At 40.9% G+C, this 14,532-nt stretch overlaps 1 protein-coding gene and 1 non-coding gene across 2 annotated transcripts; both read left to right on the top strand.

Moving 5' to 3' along the window:
• Positions 1-256: 256 nt before the first annotated feature.
• trnat-agu lies at positions 257-330 on the top strand. Its single transcript has one exon. It is a non-coding gene; the product is annotated as a tRNA-Thr (tRNA).
• A 5,998-nt stretch (positions 331-6,328) lies between these two features.
• LOC116409623 (olfactory receptor 1-like) lies at positions 6,329-6,898 on the top strand. Its single transcript, XM_031898351.1, has one exon. It carries the CDS (start codon positions 6,329-6,331, stop codon positions 6,896-6,898), a length of 570 nt encoding a protein of 189 aa, XP_031754211.1.
• Positions 6,899-14,532: the final 7,634 nt, after the last annotated feature.

Below are 14,532 nucleotides of genomic sequence, written 5' to 3' on the forward strand. Positions count from 1 at the left end.
CGCCTATCAAAAGATGATGTAGGCAAAAGAAAGGAGTCAAACTAAAATGGCCACTGGAAAATTTCAAAGCAACATGCGCAGAAGCCTGACTCGTTTGGCGTTACGAAGGGAATAACAGAGGAGCTTTTAGCTGCCCTTGTAGAAAGGTGCACACTTGTAGCTCACTGAACTTACAGGCAAGGGAGAAAGAAGTTGTGGAATGGGGCATCAGTGTGCTTATTTCTCTTTCTGTCCATGGGCTATGCCGCAACCAGTTGGCGCTGTGGCTTAGTTGGTTAAAGCGCCTGTCTAGTAAACAGGAGATCCTGAGTTCGACTCTCAGCAGTGCCTGCCTTCTTCCTTTAAAGCTTGTGGGGAACGGCTAGAGCGTGCCTTTGGCTCTCTTACCCATGTCTGTTCTCTTAAAACTCCCAGCCTGTTTTACATGCAGATGCCAGCCTCCTGGCAAGTTTATACTGTATGTTCCTATCTCTGTCCCTGGGTAGACAGCCTTGCCCTTTCTTTATATATATGTGCACATTGGAGACGTTCCCCCATCTTGCTATATGTCAATGTTACATGTACAGGTGTCCTAGTAATGTCAGGACTTCATGCCCTTGTCCGTGTTGTTATCATATGTTTAATATCTGTTTTATTGCTGACTGCTTTTATTAAAGGAACAGTAACACCAAAAATGAAAGTTTTTTAAATTAATTAAAATATAATGGACTGTTGCCCTGCACTTGTAAAAGTTGTGTGTTTGCTACAGTAACGCTACTATAGTTTATATAATAAGCTGCTGTGTAGCCACGGGGGCAGCCATTCAAACTGGAAAAATGGAGAAAAGGCACAGGTTACATAGCAGATAACAGATAAGTTCTGTAGAATACAATAGTGTTTATCTGTTATCTGCTATGTGCCTTTTCTCCTTTGAATGGCTGCTTCCATGGCTACAGAGCAACTTTGTTTATATAAGTTTCTGGGGAAACCACCCCAGTTGTACCAGTGCAGGGCAGCAGCACATTATATTCTAATTACTTTTATACACTTTAATTTTTTGGCGTTACTGTTCCTTTAATGTACAATTGAAGGTATTATATAGATCCCTCTTCTCTCTCTCCTCCCTTATTATTTATGTTTTCCAATAAAGTCACATTTATTTACTTAAACACCGCAAGAGGTACAATATTTCTAAAACTAAAACTACAACTAAGTGAGAACAGGACTTACAGTAGGTTGTGATTCTACAATTATGAATATGTTGATAAATAAAAATGTAACAAGAATTACAATTATAAAGTCACAGGATTATACATAATAGGGCAGCACGAGTTTGTTGCCCACCCTTTTTTGACGTGACCGCACCTTTTTTGACGCATGAAAAAAAAATTTGGGGTGGCAAATTTTTCTGCGGCAAACTTTCATGGAACTTTAGCAAAAAAATTCTCCAATGGCAAAATGTGGAAATTCACGAAAGTCACGGAATCTTCGTATCCAAATGATCATAAACAGCAGGAAAACCTTTCTGACTTTGATTTGATTTTGGAAGCCTCCCATAAGGCTCAATGGCACTCTGCAGCTCCAACCCGGCCCAAGGAAAGTCTCCCATAGGGCTCAATGGCACTCTGCAGCTCCAACCCGGCCCAAGGAAAGTCTCCCATAGGGCTCAATGGCACTCTGCAGCTCCAACCCGGCCCAAGGAAAGTCTCCCATAGGGCTCAATGGCACTCTGCAGCTCCAACCCGGCCCAAGGAAAGTCTCCCATAGGGCTCAATGGCACTCTGCAGCTCCAACCCGGCCCAAGGAAAGTCTCCCATAGGGCTCAATGGCACTCTGCATCTCCAACCCGGCCCAAGGAAAGTCTCCCATAGGGCTCAATGGCACTCTGCAGCTCCAACCCGGCCCAAGGAAAGTCTCCCATAGGGCTCAATGGCACTCTGCAGCACCAACCCGGCCCAAGGAAAGTCTCCCATAGGGCTCAATGGCACTCTGCAGCTCCAACCCGGCCCAAGGAAAGTCTCCCATAGGGCTCAATGGCACTCTGCAGCACCAACCCGGCCCAAGGAAAGTCTCCCATAGGGCTCAATGGCACTCTGCAGCTCCAACCCGGCCCAAGGAAAGTCTCCCATAGGGCTCAATGGCACTCTGCAGCTCCAACCCGGCCCAAGGAAAGTCTCCCATAGGGCTCAATGGCACTCTGCAGCTCCAACCTGGCCCAAGGAAAGTCTCCCATAGGGCTCAATGGCACTCTGCAGCTCCAACCCGGCCCAAGGCAAGTCTCCCATAGGGCTCAATGGCACTCTGCAGCTCCAACCCGGCCCAAGGAAAGTCTCCCATAGGGCTCAATGGCACTCTGCAACTCCAACCCGGCCCAAGGAAAGTCTCCCATAGGGCTCAATTGCACTCTGCAGCTCCAACCTGGCCAAAGGAAAGTCTCCCATAGGGCTCAATGGCACTCTGCAGCTCCAACCTGGCCCAAGGAAAGCCTCCCATAGGGCTCAATGGCACTCTGCAGCTCCAACCCGGCCCAAGGAAAGTCTCCCATAGGGCTCAATGGCACTCTGCAGCTCCAACCCGGCCCAAGGAAAGTCTCCCATAGGGCTCAATGGCACTCTGCAGCTCCAACCCGGCCCAAGGAAAGTCTCCCATAGGGCTCAATGGCACTCTGCAGCTCCAACCCGACCCAAGGAAAGTCTCCCATAGGGCTCAATGGCACTCTGCAGCTCCAACCCGGCCCAAGGAAAGCCTCCCATAGGGCTCAATGGCACTCTGCAGCTCCAACCCGGCCCAAGGGAAGCCTCCCATAGGGCTCAATGGCACTCTGCAGCTCCAACCCGGCCCAAGGAAAGTCTCCCATAGGGCTCAATGGCACTCTGCAGCTCCAACCCGGCCCAAGAAAGTCACCATACCGAAGCTTGAATGGATCAGAAACTTTCCTACGCGGCGCGACAAATACAATTTTGTCTCATAAATTGTCCCGTAAATTGTTGAAAAAAGTATAAAAATGTAACACAAATTGATGAAAAAGTCGCAAAAAATATGCACAGTACAAAAACTTAAAAAATACTAATTTTTTGTATTCGGAAACAATTGTACTTTGATAAAAGTGCCCCTATATTAGGCCTTTATTTTTATTTCTTTAATTGGTTTTACTCTATAGACTTCTAATTATGCCAAGCTCAGTAGGTCCCAGAAGATTTCCCCATAGACTTAGTGACTGGGTAAGTAAATAAAAGGGGACAAGTTTAACACTTCCCGGTCAGTAGCCGCTGCCGTTCTGATAGGAGCAAATCAGGTCAGTACATTATTGGCAGATCCTATTTCTCTGGGAGATGGATGAAAGATGAATAAGCAAAAGTTACAGTATAGAGCAGCAACTGATCATATAAAGATAAACAGACTCTCAGCCATAAAGTAGGGAAGGACTTCTGCTTATAATGGGGATCAGATAGGTATTTTTATTAAAGAAAAATCTTACAAATTTACATTTACATAACTAGATTCTCATTCCATAAATCAAATAGAAAAAATTATATGTTTTGGAAAGACAGCAAATTTTTGGATTCATTTTATACAACTTCTACACTCTTAACAAAGGAAGAAATATCATGTACAATAACTTTAATTGTTCTCCCTGTTGAACCACCAAGGGATTTTTGTATCTCATTTGCCACAGATACAATCTCATTATAGTAAGTACAATATAGAAGGTTTCTTTATCGTGATACTGACTGCTTTTACCAATACCATATTCTATTTCTTGAAAAATGACATTACATAAAAACTTTATATTCAAGATTCTTCATAATTGTTCCAAAAAACACTGTGTCACTGGTCAAGATACTAAAAAGGGTTTCTGAGTTTGTTGAGCCTTATACCCCCAGGTTACATTACATACATAGGGTTGAAAAAAAGACCAGAGTCCATCAAGTTCAACCCATCCAAGTAAACCCAGCACCCACAACCCACACCTACCAATCTATACACTCACATACATAAACTATATATACACCCACTAGTACTAACTGTAGATATTAGTATCACAATAGCCTTGGATATTCTGCTTGATCAAAAACTCATCCAGGCCCCTCTTATAGGCATTAACAGAGTCTGCCATTACAGCATCACTAGTATTCGTGATGGGCAAAATTATTCACCTCGGCGAAGTGAAATGGGACAGATTCGCTCATCACTAGTCGGTATATCTTCAAGCATTGATACGGGAGCAGATCTGGGCCGGGGCTTTAGCGTTGGGTAGATGTTTGACAGCGGAAAGTACTTTCTCTTGTGTAATTTTTTTATTTAGAAAATGCAGATCATCTCATTGAAACTTGGGTACTATGGGTTTCTATGTAACTATGTTGGAAGAAGTCTGAGAGAGGGGGAGTCTTACTAGAGGGTCAAAGATCTTGTTCATATAGTAAATTATATAAGGCAGTAGATACTCATAGAACGACATGGCTATATGGTCCAGGTTATATACTAGATGGCCTAAATTGTTTTTGATTGCAACGATATTGGAGTGCATTTTTTGCTCTCTTAACGTGCATGGCAAGAGAGTTTGCTGTTTATTGTCTCATACAATGCCTATTGGGTCCAGATCAAGGCTTTTTCTACTTTCTGTAGCTTTTGGGCTCAAAGTTGATTGTCAATATCTGCTATCTGTTTAAGTGTGGTAGCTGATTGATCTTCATTATAATGGGACTCTAGTTGTTTTCATTTGGCCAGATCAGCGGTATACTCTATTTAGCCTTGGAGTGCTCCCCCAGCCCCTTTCTGTGTATGTATGTATTTTAGCAGAGTTATTCTGCAGGAAGAATGGGCAAACTTTCATGTGGGTGTAGCACCCCCACACCCGTCCATTTAATGGGGGTCTTGTGCCTTTAAAAAAATGGGTGTTGGTTATTGGGCAGTCTTCTCCTGTACAAGCCGCAAGCGGGGGAGGATTAAGCCTGTAGAACCAAGCTGTGGTCCTGGCAATCTCTCTCTATATAAGCTAAAGGCATGGGAGTGACTAAGCCCTCTGACTCAAACCAACCCCCAGGTCAAGAATGGCAACAGTGGACGGGAGTGCCTGCCTTTGAAAAATATGACCAGAAGTAAATAGATAGGACCGCCATACGGGGTTTACCTTGACGTGGTATGGTGGCTTACCAATCTTATGATCATAATTTTGTAACTATAAACCCCTGTGTTTTGTAAATACATGCACTAGCATAGTTAATTTCCTTATGAAACAGGGGGCCAGGGAATGTGCATTGATCAATCCCCCTCTCTTTTTTGTATGCTTTCTCATACAATGCCTATTTGGTCCAGATCAAGGCTCTTTCTACTTTCTGTAGCTTTTGGACTCAAAGTTGATTGTGAATATCTGCTATCTGTTTAAGTGTGGTAGCTGATTGATCTTCATTATAATGGGACTCTAGTTGTTGTCATTTTGTTAATTGTGTAATAATTGTATCGTGGCCTATACAGTAGATTAAATATAACAACAAAACCACTTTGCTTTGACCACTACCCATTTATACCATGGGGTGAATATGAAAAATATTTGTCTCTAGCCCATAATTTACATTCTCTGATTCTTCTGAAGACCTCGGCTGGTAACAGTCAGCTGAGGTCTTCAGTCTCCCATGTTCTTCTTTCTCCAACAACTCTCCTTCTCTGATCTCCTGCAGTTTGCGGTTGTTGTTCTCACCCTGCTCAGAACTGTAAAAAAAAAAGAGGGTCCAGTTTCCTTCTAACCGTGATGTCCTATGACAGATATCTGCCCAACTGTGCAATGAATATTCCTCGCTAATACCAGTACAATTAGTAGAAAAGAGTTACTTGAATTTTTACAATGGTAACAAAGAAATACAGCGGGAAAGTGAAAAAGTTTAATATGTTTAAAAAGTGCATAATTATAAATAGTATTCTCGTTACTATTACCTGGACTTGAAGTTGACAGAAAAAAATTGGATTACAACTTCAAAAAGTTTTGTTTTCCACCCAGACAATGAGAATGCAGAACCGCTCGATGATCTCTGAGATTTTCTTTTTGGGATTTCAGCATCTCGACAATTTCAAGATTGTGATTTTTTCTTTGATTCTTTTGATTCACATATTGACCGTATGTGAAAACTTTCTTGTCATAGTATTGGTAAAAATTAGCCAATATCTTCAGTTTCCCATGTTCTTCTTTCTCCAACAACTTTCTGTATCTGATCTCCTGCTGTCTGTGGTTATTGTGCCCACCCTGCTCAGTACTGTAATGAATGAAGGAGCTAAAATACCCCTTATTGGCTGTTTTGTACAACTTTATTTATTTGGTATCACTGAAGGTTTGCAGTGTCTCCTTCTGAGTGTGATGTCCTATGACAGATATCTGGCCATCTGCAATCCCCTGCGTTATTCTTCACTAATGAACCACAAATTGTGTGTTAAACTAATTGCCATGTCATGGCTGCTTGCCCTTAGTGTTACACCAGTTACTGTGATTTCTGCAGCTACACAAGAGTTCTGCAACCAAAATACCATCAACCATTTCTTCTGTGATTACTTTCCTCTCCTGGAACTTTCCTGCTCAGACACCTCCTTGGCACGGATATTGACAATCATATTTTCTGTGCCTGTGGTTCTTTTCCCCTTCAGTCTCATCATTGGATCCTATATCTGTATTGCCCATGAAATCCTAAAGATAGTGTCCAGTATTGGGAGACAAAAAGCCTTCTCCACCTGCAGCTCCCACTTGGCCGTGGTCTCCATATTTTATGGGTCTCTCATTGGTGTTTATGGTGTTCCCATAAAAAATGAATCACAGACCATTATTAAAGTTATTTCCCTTTTATACACTGTAGTGACTCCTTTTATTAACCCAATGATTTACAGCTTGAAAAATACAGATATGAAAAATGCCCTTAAGAATGTTTTACAATAAATAAAACATCCATTAAAGAAAACATTAACCCAATTTAAACAATTGCTTAGGTTTGTTTTTCCTTACATAAAGTGCCAGAGTAAAAGCTGCTGTAATATTCCTTAGCAGAGTAGCCATTTAAACCTCTTTTAGCTTGTCTTTAGAGTTCATGGTATGCAGGTATAGCCTATAAGTTACTATCCCTCAAATATGTCTTATTTTGTTCTTGGGTCAGCTAATTTATGTTTAGGGATGTGAAATACAGTAGAACCCTCAATTTACATTGGACATCTAAAATATGTGAAAAACCTAAAATAAGGAAGATGTATTATGTGTTATATAGGGACCCATAGAGTTAATAGCACCTATGGCTTTAAATAACTACAGGATCAGTGCTCTTAGTTATTAGGCAAAAGAGTCTGTGTCAAAGTTAGTTTATTTACATATGTATGGTATTGGCTAGCAGGTATGGCGACTCCTTCTTGTCACACTGTGACATAGTGCTGAGAAGAGGTGGTGCTTCCTCTTTGACTTCCTGAGGAACAGAGTCGATGTCTGCTAGGAGCCTGGGAGTTGGGCCTAGTAAAGTAAAGGCCACAAAGGGTAGTGAACCCCTTGGCAAAGTCAAGGACCCTGTGAATGAGGTATAGTCGAGAGAGGATAGTTTATGTAATATCACTTTCTTGGACAGAATTAGTTAGCAAGAGCAGCCTTGATAGCTGGAGATATCTCTCCTCTCGGGCAAAACTTGCCTGTAGTGTAGGGATCACAGAACTGAATAGGGATTTAGGTTATATGTATTCCCTTTTACAATGAGTGGGATCCAGGTCATTTTACAGAGGTCCTGAGGGTGCATCTAGAAATCTGGCCACGGGATTATCAAATGGTATTTTCTCTGATTGCTGTGATTGTGCCTGACAAGTATGTGAAGAACTTCAAGGATTTGTGAGTATAACAAGCAAGTTGCTATTTGATTTGTGTAGAAACCTTTTGGCATCCAGTTCTTTTATTTAGTCACACAGCACAAGTGAGTTGTAATTTCACAACACCTCCCCATCACCCTTCCACATAGCAAAGGCCCAGCCTGTGGAGAGAGGGTCCAGTGTAACCTATGCTCTATCTGTTCCCTAGCCTGCCAAGGTCTAGCCTAGCCTAGATGGGGTTACATTTATTTATTGGTGGGACCACAAAAAACCATTGTAAAATAATAAAAAAAAAACATTGTAAAATGCGGGAAAACTTAAAATCAGGATATGTAAACTTGAGGTTTGAATATAGTTTGAATTTTTTCATTAGACATGGATTCGTGGCAAATTCCACATTTCGCCATTGGTGGATTTTTTCGCAAACTGGGCACAAAAATTTGGCGAGTGAGGAAAAAGTCATGTCAAAAACGTAGCTGCGTTTTGCTAATTTTTTCACAGTTTTGTGAATTTTTCGGTGAAGCAAAATGGGACAGATCCTCTCATCACTATAGATAAACTATTTTCTTTTTGACAGGATGTTATATAGAAGTTATATAGATGTTTATTTAATGGTTAATCATTTAACCATTAAATAAACCCAATGGGCTGTTCTGCCCCAATAAGGGGTAATTATATCTTTGTTGGGATCAAGTACCAGTTTGTGAAAAAAATCCCCCAATGGCGATGTAGAATTTCGCCACAAATCCAGCCCTATTGGGTTTATTTAATGGTTAAATGATTCCCTTTTCTCTGTAATAATAAAACAGTACCTGTACTTGATCCCAACTAAGATATAATTACCCCTTATTGGGGGCAGAACAGCCCTATTGGGTTTATTTAATGGTTAAATGATCCCTTTTCTCTATAATAATAAAACAGTACCTGTACTTGATCCCAACTAAGATATAATTACCCCTTATTGGGGCAGAACAGCCCTATTGGGTTTATTTCATGGTTAAATGATTCCCTTTTCTCTGTAATAATAAAACAATACCTGTACTTGATCCCAACTAAGATATAATTACCCCTTATTGGGGGCAGAACAGCCCTATTGGGTTTATTTAATGGTTAAATGATCCCTTTTCTCTATAATAATAAAACAGTACCTGTACTTGATCCCAACTAAGATATAATTACCCCTTATTGGGGCAGAACAGCCCTATTGGGTTTATTTCATGGTTAAATGATTCCCTTTTCTCTGTAATAATAAAACAGTACCTGTACTTGATCCCAACTAAGATATAATTACCCCTTATTGGGGGCAGAACAGCCCTATTGGGTTTATTTCATGGTTAACCCTTTAAGTGCCAGCCGAATTCGTCATTTCGGTTCCCCCCAGTGCCAGACGTTTTTTAAGCATTTTGTACTCATTCACTTTAACAATGTTTTTTGGTAGGAAAACCTCCACGAAACTAGGGAAATTATATATCGTTTTTTTTGTCACTAATTGGGCTTCGGCATACATACCAAATTTTATAACTTTTCTGGAGATATGATGTGTATTTTGGGTGAAATATGTAAAAAAAAAAAAAAATTATGAAAAATTTCTGTATATTTTGAGGTTTTTTTCCATAGAAAAGTTAATTTTACTCACTTTTTTTTATTGTTTGTAAAAGCCCTGATACTCCCAATTCCAACGATACCAAATATGTGTTGGTACCCCACAGTTCCTGTCCAGAAGTAACCCCCAAACTAAAGCAATACTTAGTACAATATCACACCAGAACAAAGCAGAAAAGCGCTTGTAACAGTTAATGCAGCATAACTTATATGTAAATCTAAAATATCCCCTCATGTTTGGTATCTTTAGAAACTACAGACCTTCAGGTTTCTAGGTGCAATGTAGTTTTCACTCAAAAGCCAAATACCTTTTGTCAGTGCATTGTGAAATTTGGAACTTTTTATGACATTTTTTTTTTTCTAAAACGTAAACGCATGATCAAATGTGGATTTGACAAAAAAAAATCTCATAAAAATTTTCTAACAAAGGCATATTTGAAAGACAAACTTCTCCTGAATAAAATGATGCCCCATATGTATGGGTGCACATAAAGACATGGGCACCAAACACTCCAAAGCAGGGGCAATGCACAAGGGCAATTACAGCTAAAAATGTGGGGGCTGCGCTCTATGTGCACTTCCTGCAGTTTTTCAGTGTTAACCCCCCTACCTGTGAAATAACCCCCACAAACTATATATTTCTGAAAAGTGCACACCTTCAGCTATTCAGAGACACCACTCTTCTCTTTCTACATGGAAAATTGTGGCCGCAGTCCCTTGCAGAAGTTAGCGCTTTGGTCAGAAATCAAGGAAAAACCAGATAAAAAACCTAGATTTCTCCCCAAAATCTCCATGGCAACTACCAAAAACTTACTAACCATCAATCTGCAAGTTCCCCTGAATAAAACGATACCCCATATGTATGGGTGCACATAAAGACGTGGCCACCAAATGCCCCAAAACAGGGGCAATGCATAAGGGCAATTTCAGTTGAAATTTTGGGGGCTGCGCTCTATGTGCACTACCTGCAGTTTTTCAGTGTTAACCCCCCCTACCTGTGAGATAACCCCCACAATCTATATATTTACGAAAAGTGCACACCTTCAGCTATTCAGAGACACCACTCTTCTCTTTCTACATGGAAAATTGTGGCCGCAGTCCCTTGCAGAAGTTAGCGCTTTGGTCAGAAATCAAGGAAAAACTAGATACAAACCTAGATTTCTCCCCAAAATCTCCATGGCAACTACCAAAAACTTACTAACCATCAATCTGCAAGTTCCCCTGAATAAAACGATACCCCATATGTATGGGTGCACATAAAGACGTGGTCACCAAATGCCCCAAAACAGGGGCAATGCATAAGGGCAATTTCAGTTGAAATTTTGGGGGCTGCGCTCTATGTGCACTACCTGCATTTTTTCAGTGTTAACCCCCCCTACCTGTGAGATAACCCCCACAATCTATATATTTACGAAAAGTGCACACCTTCAGCTATTCAGAGACACCACTCTTCTCTTTCTACATGGAAAATTGTGGCCGCAGTCCCTTGCAGAAGTTAGCGCTTTGGTCAGAAATCAAGGAAAAACTAGATACAAACCTAGATTTCTCCCCAAAATCTCCATGGCAACTACCAAAAACTTACTAACCATCAATCTGCAAGTTCCCCTGAATAAAACGATACCCCATATGTATGGGTGCACATAAAGACGTGGCCACCAAATGCCCCAAAACAGGGGCAATGCATAAGGGGAATTTCAGTTGAAATTATGGGGGCTGCGCTCTATGTGCACTACCTGCAGTTTTTCAGTGATAAACCCCCCTACCTGTGAGATACCCCCACAATCTATATATTTACGAAAAGTGCACACCTTCAGCTATTCAGAGACACCACTCTTCTCTTTCTATATGGAAAATTGTGGCCGCAGTCCCTTGCAAAAGTCAGCGCTTTGGTCAGAAATCAAGGAAAAACCAGATACAACCCTAGATTTTGGTCAGAAATCAAGGAAAAACCAGATAAAAACCTAGATTTCTCCCCAAAATCTCCATGGCAACTACCAAAAACTTACTAAACCTCAATTTGCAAGTTCCCCTGAATAAAACGATACCCCATATGTATGGGTGCACATAAAGACGTGGCCACCAAATGCCCCAAAACAGGGGCAATGCATAAGGGGGGGCTGTGCTCTATCTGCAGTTATTTAGTCTAAACACACCCATAACCTGTGAAATAACCCCCACAAACTATATATTTCTGAAAAGTGCACACCTTCAGCTATTCAGAGACGCCACTCTCCTCTTTCTACATGGAAAATTGTGGCCGCAGTCCCTTGCAGAAGTTAGCGCTTTGGTCAGAAATCAAGGAAAAACCAGATACAAACCTAGATTTCTCCCCAAAATCTCCATGGCAACTACCAAAAACTTACTAACCATCAATCTGCAAGTTCCCCTGAATAAAACGATACCTATGTCTGGTTGCACATAAGTACATGGCCGCCAAACCTGAAAATGCATAATATTGGGGCTGCACTCTATGCACCCCTTTTTTTTTTGCCTGCACCCGAATGAATGGGATACGCTCGGGTGCAGGCACAAGTAGCAGGCGTAGGGCTGAATTTTCGGCAAGCGTTTTTCCACTTGCTGAAAAAATCAGCCCTACGCCTCGTGTGGCATCAGCCTAACCCTTGGCAATAGAAACTACCAGAACAATCTTAGCACCTCTGGACCTTTCTAGAACAACTGAAATCAAATGGAATAAAACCACTAAAAGCAATGAAAGAACAATAGTTGCAATGAAATCGGTAAGAGCCCTGGATCCACCAATGTCACTGCAAAAGCAACCTTTTTGGGGGCACTAAACACACAATAAAGAACAATGCAAAGATAAAACACCATAAAATCAGTAAAATCCAATAAAACCACCTAAACCAACAGAAGAACAATAATTGCAATGAAATCGGTGGTCAGAGCCCTGGATCCACCAACGTCACTGCAAATTCAGCACCAAATAGCAATAAAAAAAGTTACAGTGCAATAGAATAATTCAAAAACAGAAATCAATTATGAAAATGCCAAAAAAACACTAAAATGCAACCAAATAAATCAGATAATTATAGAGCAAGATCAGAAATAAAGTTTTAGTAAAAAAAAAAAGACTGCCAAAGAAAGCAAAGAAAGAAAGAAAAGAAAAGAAAGAAAAAAAAAAAAAAAAAAAAGTGTAAGTGTAAGTGTGTGTGTAAGTGTCTGTGTGTGCTTGGGAAAGTTGTAAATAAGTGTGTATGTGTACAAAAGTGTAATAATGACAAAGATAGAAGAAAAAATGCAAAAAAAAAAAAAAACATTTTTTAGACAGTTGAGATAGAAATAAGCAAAATAAACAGTGGTAGAGAGTTGTAGTTCAGCTTACCCAAGGCAGGCAGGCGATCAGGGGCGATCAGGGGCGATCAATCCAGCAGGAAGGCAGCAGGGGAGCTCCATCTTGTCCAATGTGCGCAGCAGGAGTGAGGAGCCGACAGTAGGCGGCGCTATTTAAAGGGACAGCAGTGGACACGTCATCAACGCGTGTCCACTGCTGTCATTGGCTGGCGACGCGATCGGTGCGGCTGGGGGACCTGGATCGGTGAGTATGTTTATATTTGCTCGTTGCCTAGGGGGATCTGAGGGGTTTACAAGCGCTGCGCTGCTTTAAAAGCGAGCGCAGCGCTTGTAAACCCGACAGTGCCATTGGACGTAGATTCTACGTCCCATGGCACTTTGGTCCTTTAGTGCCTTGGACGTAGAATCTACGTCCCATGGCACTTAAAGGGTTAAATGATTCCCTTTTCTCTGTAATAATAAAACAGTACCTGTACTTGATCCCAACTAAGATATAATTACCCCTTATTGGGGCAGAACAGCCCTATTGGGTTTATTTAATGGTTAAATGATTCCCTTTTCTCTGTAATAATAAAACAGTACCTGTACTTGATCCCAACTAAGATATAATTACCCCTTATTGGGGCAGAACAGCCCTATTGGGTTTATTTAATGGTTAAATGATTCCCTTTTCTCTGTAATAATAAAACAGTACCTGTACTTGATCCCAACTAAGATATAATTACCCCTTATTGGAGGTAAAACAAGCCTATTGGCTTCATTCAATATTTAAATGATTTTTATCAGACTTAAGTTATGGAGATCTAAATTACGAAAAGATCCCTTATCTGGAAAACCCCAGGTCCCTAGCATTCTGGATAACAGGTCCCATACCTGTACAAGGTTCTCTGATATGATGTGATGCCCTTCTCCCTAGTTCAAAACAGAGTTGGTTCACCATTACTGGCCACTTAGTGTCTACCTGAGAGGCAGGTAATAATGTGACCATGATTGGTTACTAAGTAAGACACACCTACACAAGTTCTATGAAAATGATAAATGTTGCCTCTATTTATAAATCCAGGGCATTTATCAGCAATTTACCATTTACAAACATTGCAGGTGGCCATCAGCTATTTATTGCCTGCCAAACTATCTCTACCCTACAGAAAGATACAAATCATAACTCAAGTACTCAACCATCCCATGGGCTATTCCACTGTCACAGTCTGCAGTTAGTTAGAGACTTTTTGGAATATTTTGAAATGGTTTTAAATTGCTGATATTCAGCCTGTACGTAGAAAAGTGTCCTTTATAGTTTTTTAGTATTTGTGCGTGCCTTAATTACTTATGACCAAAAGTAGACCCTGAGTTTGACTCTTGGCTGTGTCTGGTTTCTTAATTTGAAGAACAGCTAGAATGTTCCCTTCATGGTGTACCCAAGGCCACTTTACACTGACTAGAGGTCTATGGATCACCATATGGGCTTCACCTTAATGCAGTAAGGAGGCTCTACTGTTATTTACTAGGAGGCAAATAAACATAGGGTCCTGATGATCCTGGTTGCCTATAGTCCTCAGTACCTTTGGGTAGTCATCATTAAATATTTGTTTTTACTGACACAGTAAAGAACATATTTTGGTTAGTGATGAGAGTCAGCCATGTGATATTGTAGTACCTCCCACTCCTCTTCCTTACCCCCAATTTTTCTTGGCTCAGTAATAGATTCTATTTGAAATAGGATCTATGGTTTCTTCCTTGAAGAACAGCTAGAATGTACCTGTAGGGACCCATAGGGTTAAATGGCCCCTATGGCTTGAAATCCCTACAGGTTTAGTC

This window comes from Xenopus tropicalis, chromosome 3 (assembly GCF_000004195.4).
Source record: "Xenopus tropicalis strain Nigerian chromosome 3, UCB_Xtro_10.0, whole genome shotgun sequence".
NCBI classification, from domain to species: Eukaryota; Metazoa; Chordata; class Amphibia; order Anura; family Pipidae; genus Xenopus; species Xenopus tropicalis.

What these genes read in the sequence shown, in the direction of transcription:
- LOC116409623 (XM_031898351.1), top strand. Translation starts at nt 6,329, where the DNA reads ATGTCCTATGACAGATATCTGGCCATCTGCAATCCCCTGCGTTATTCT.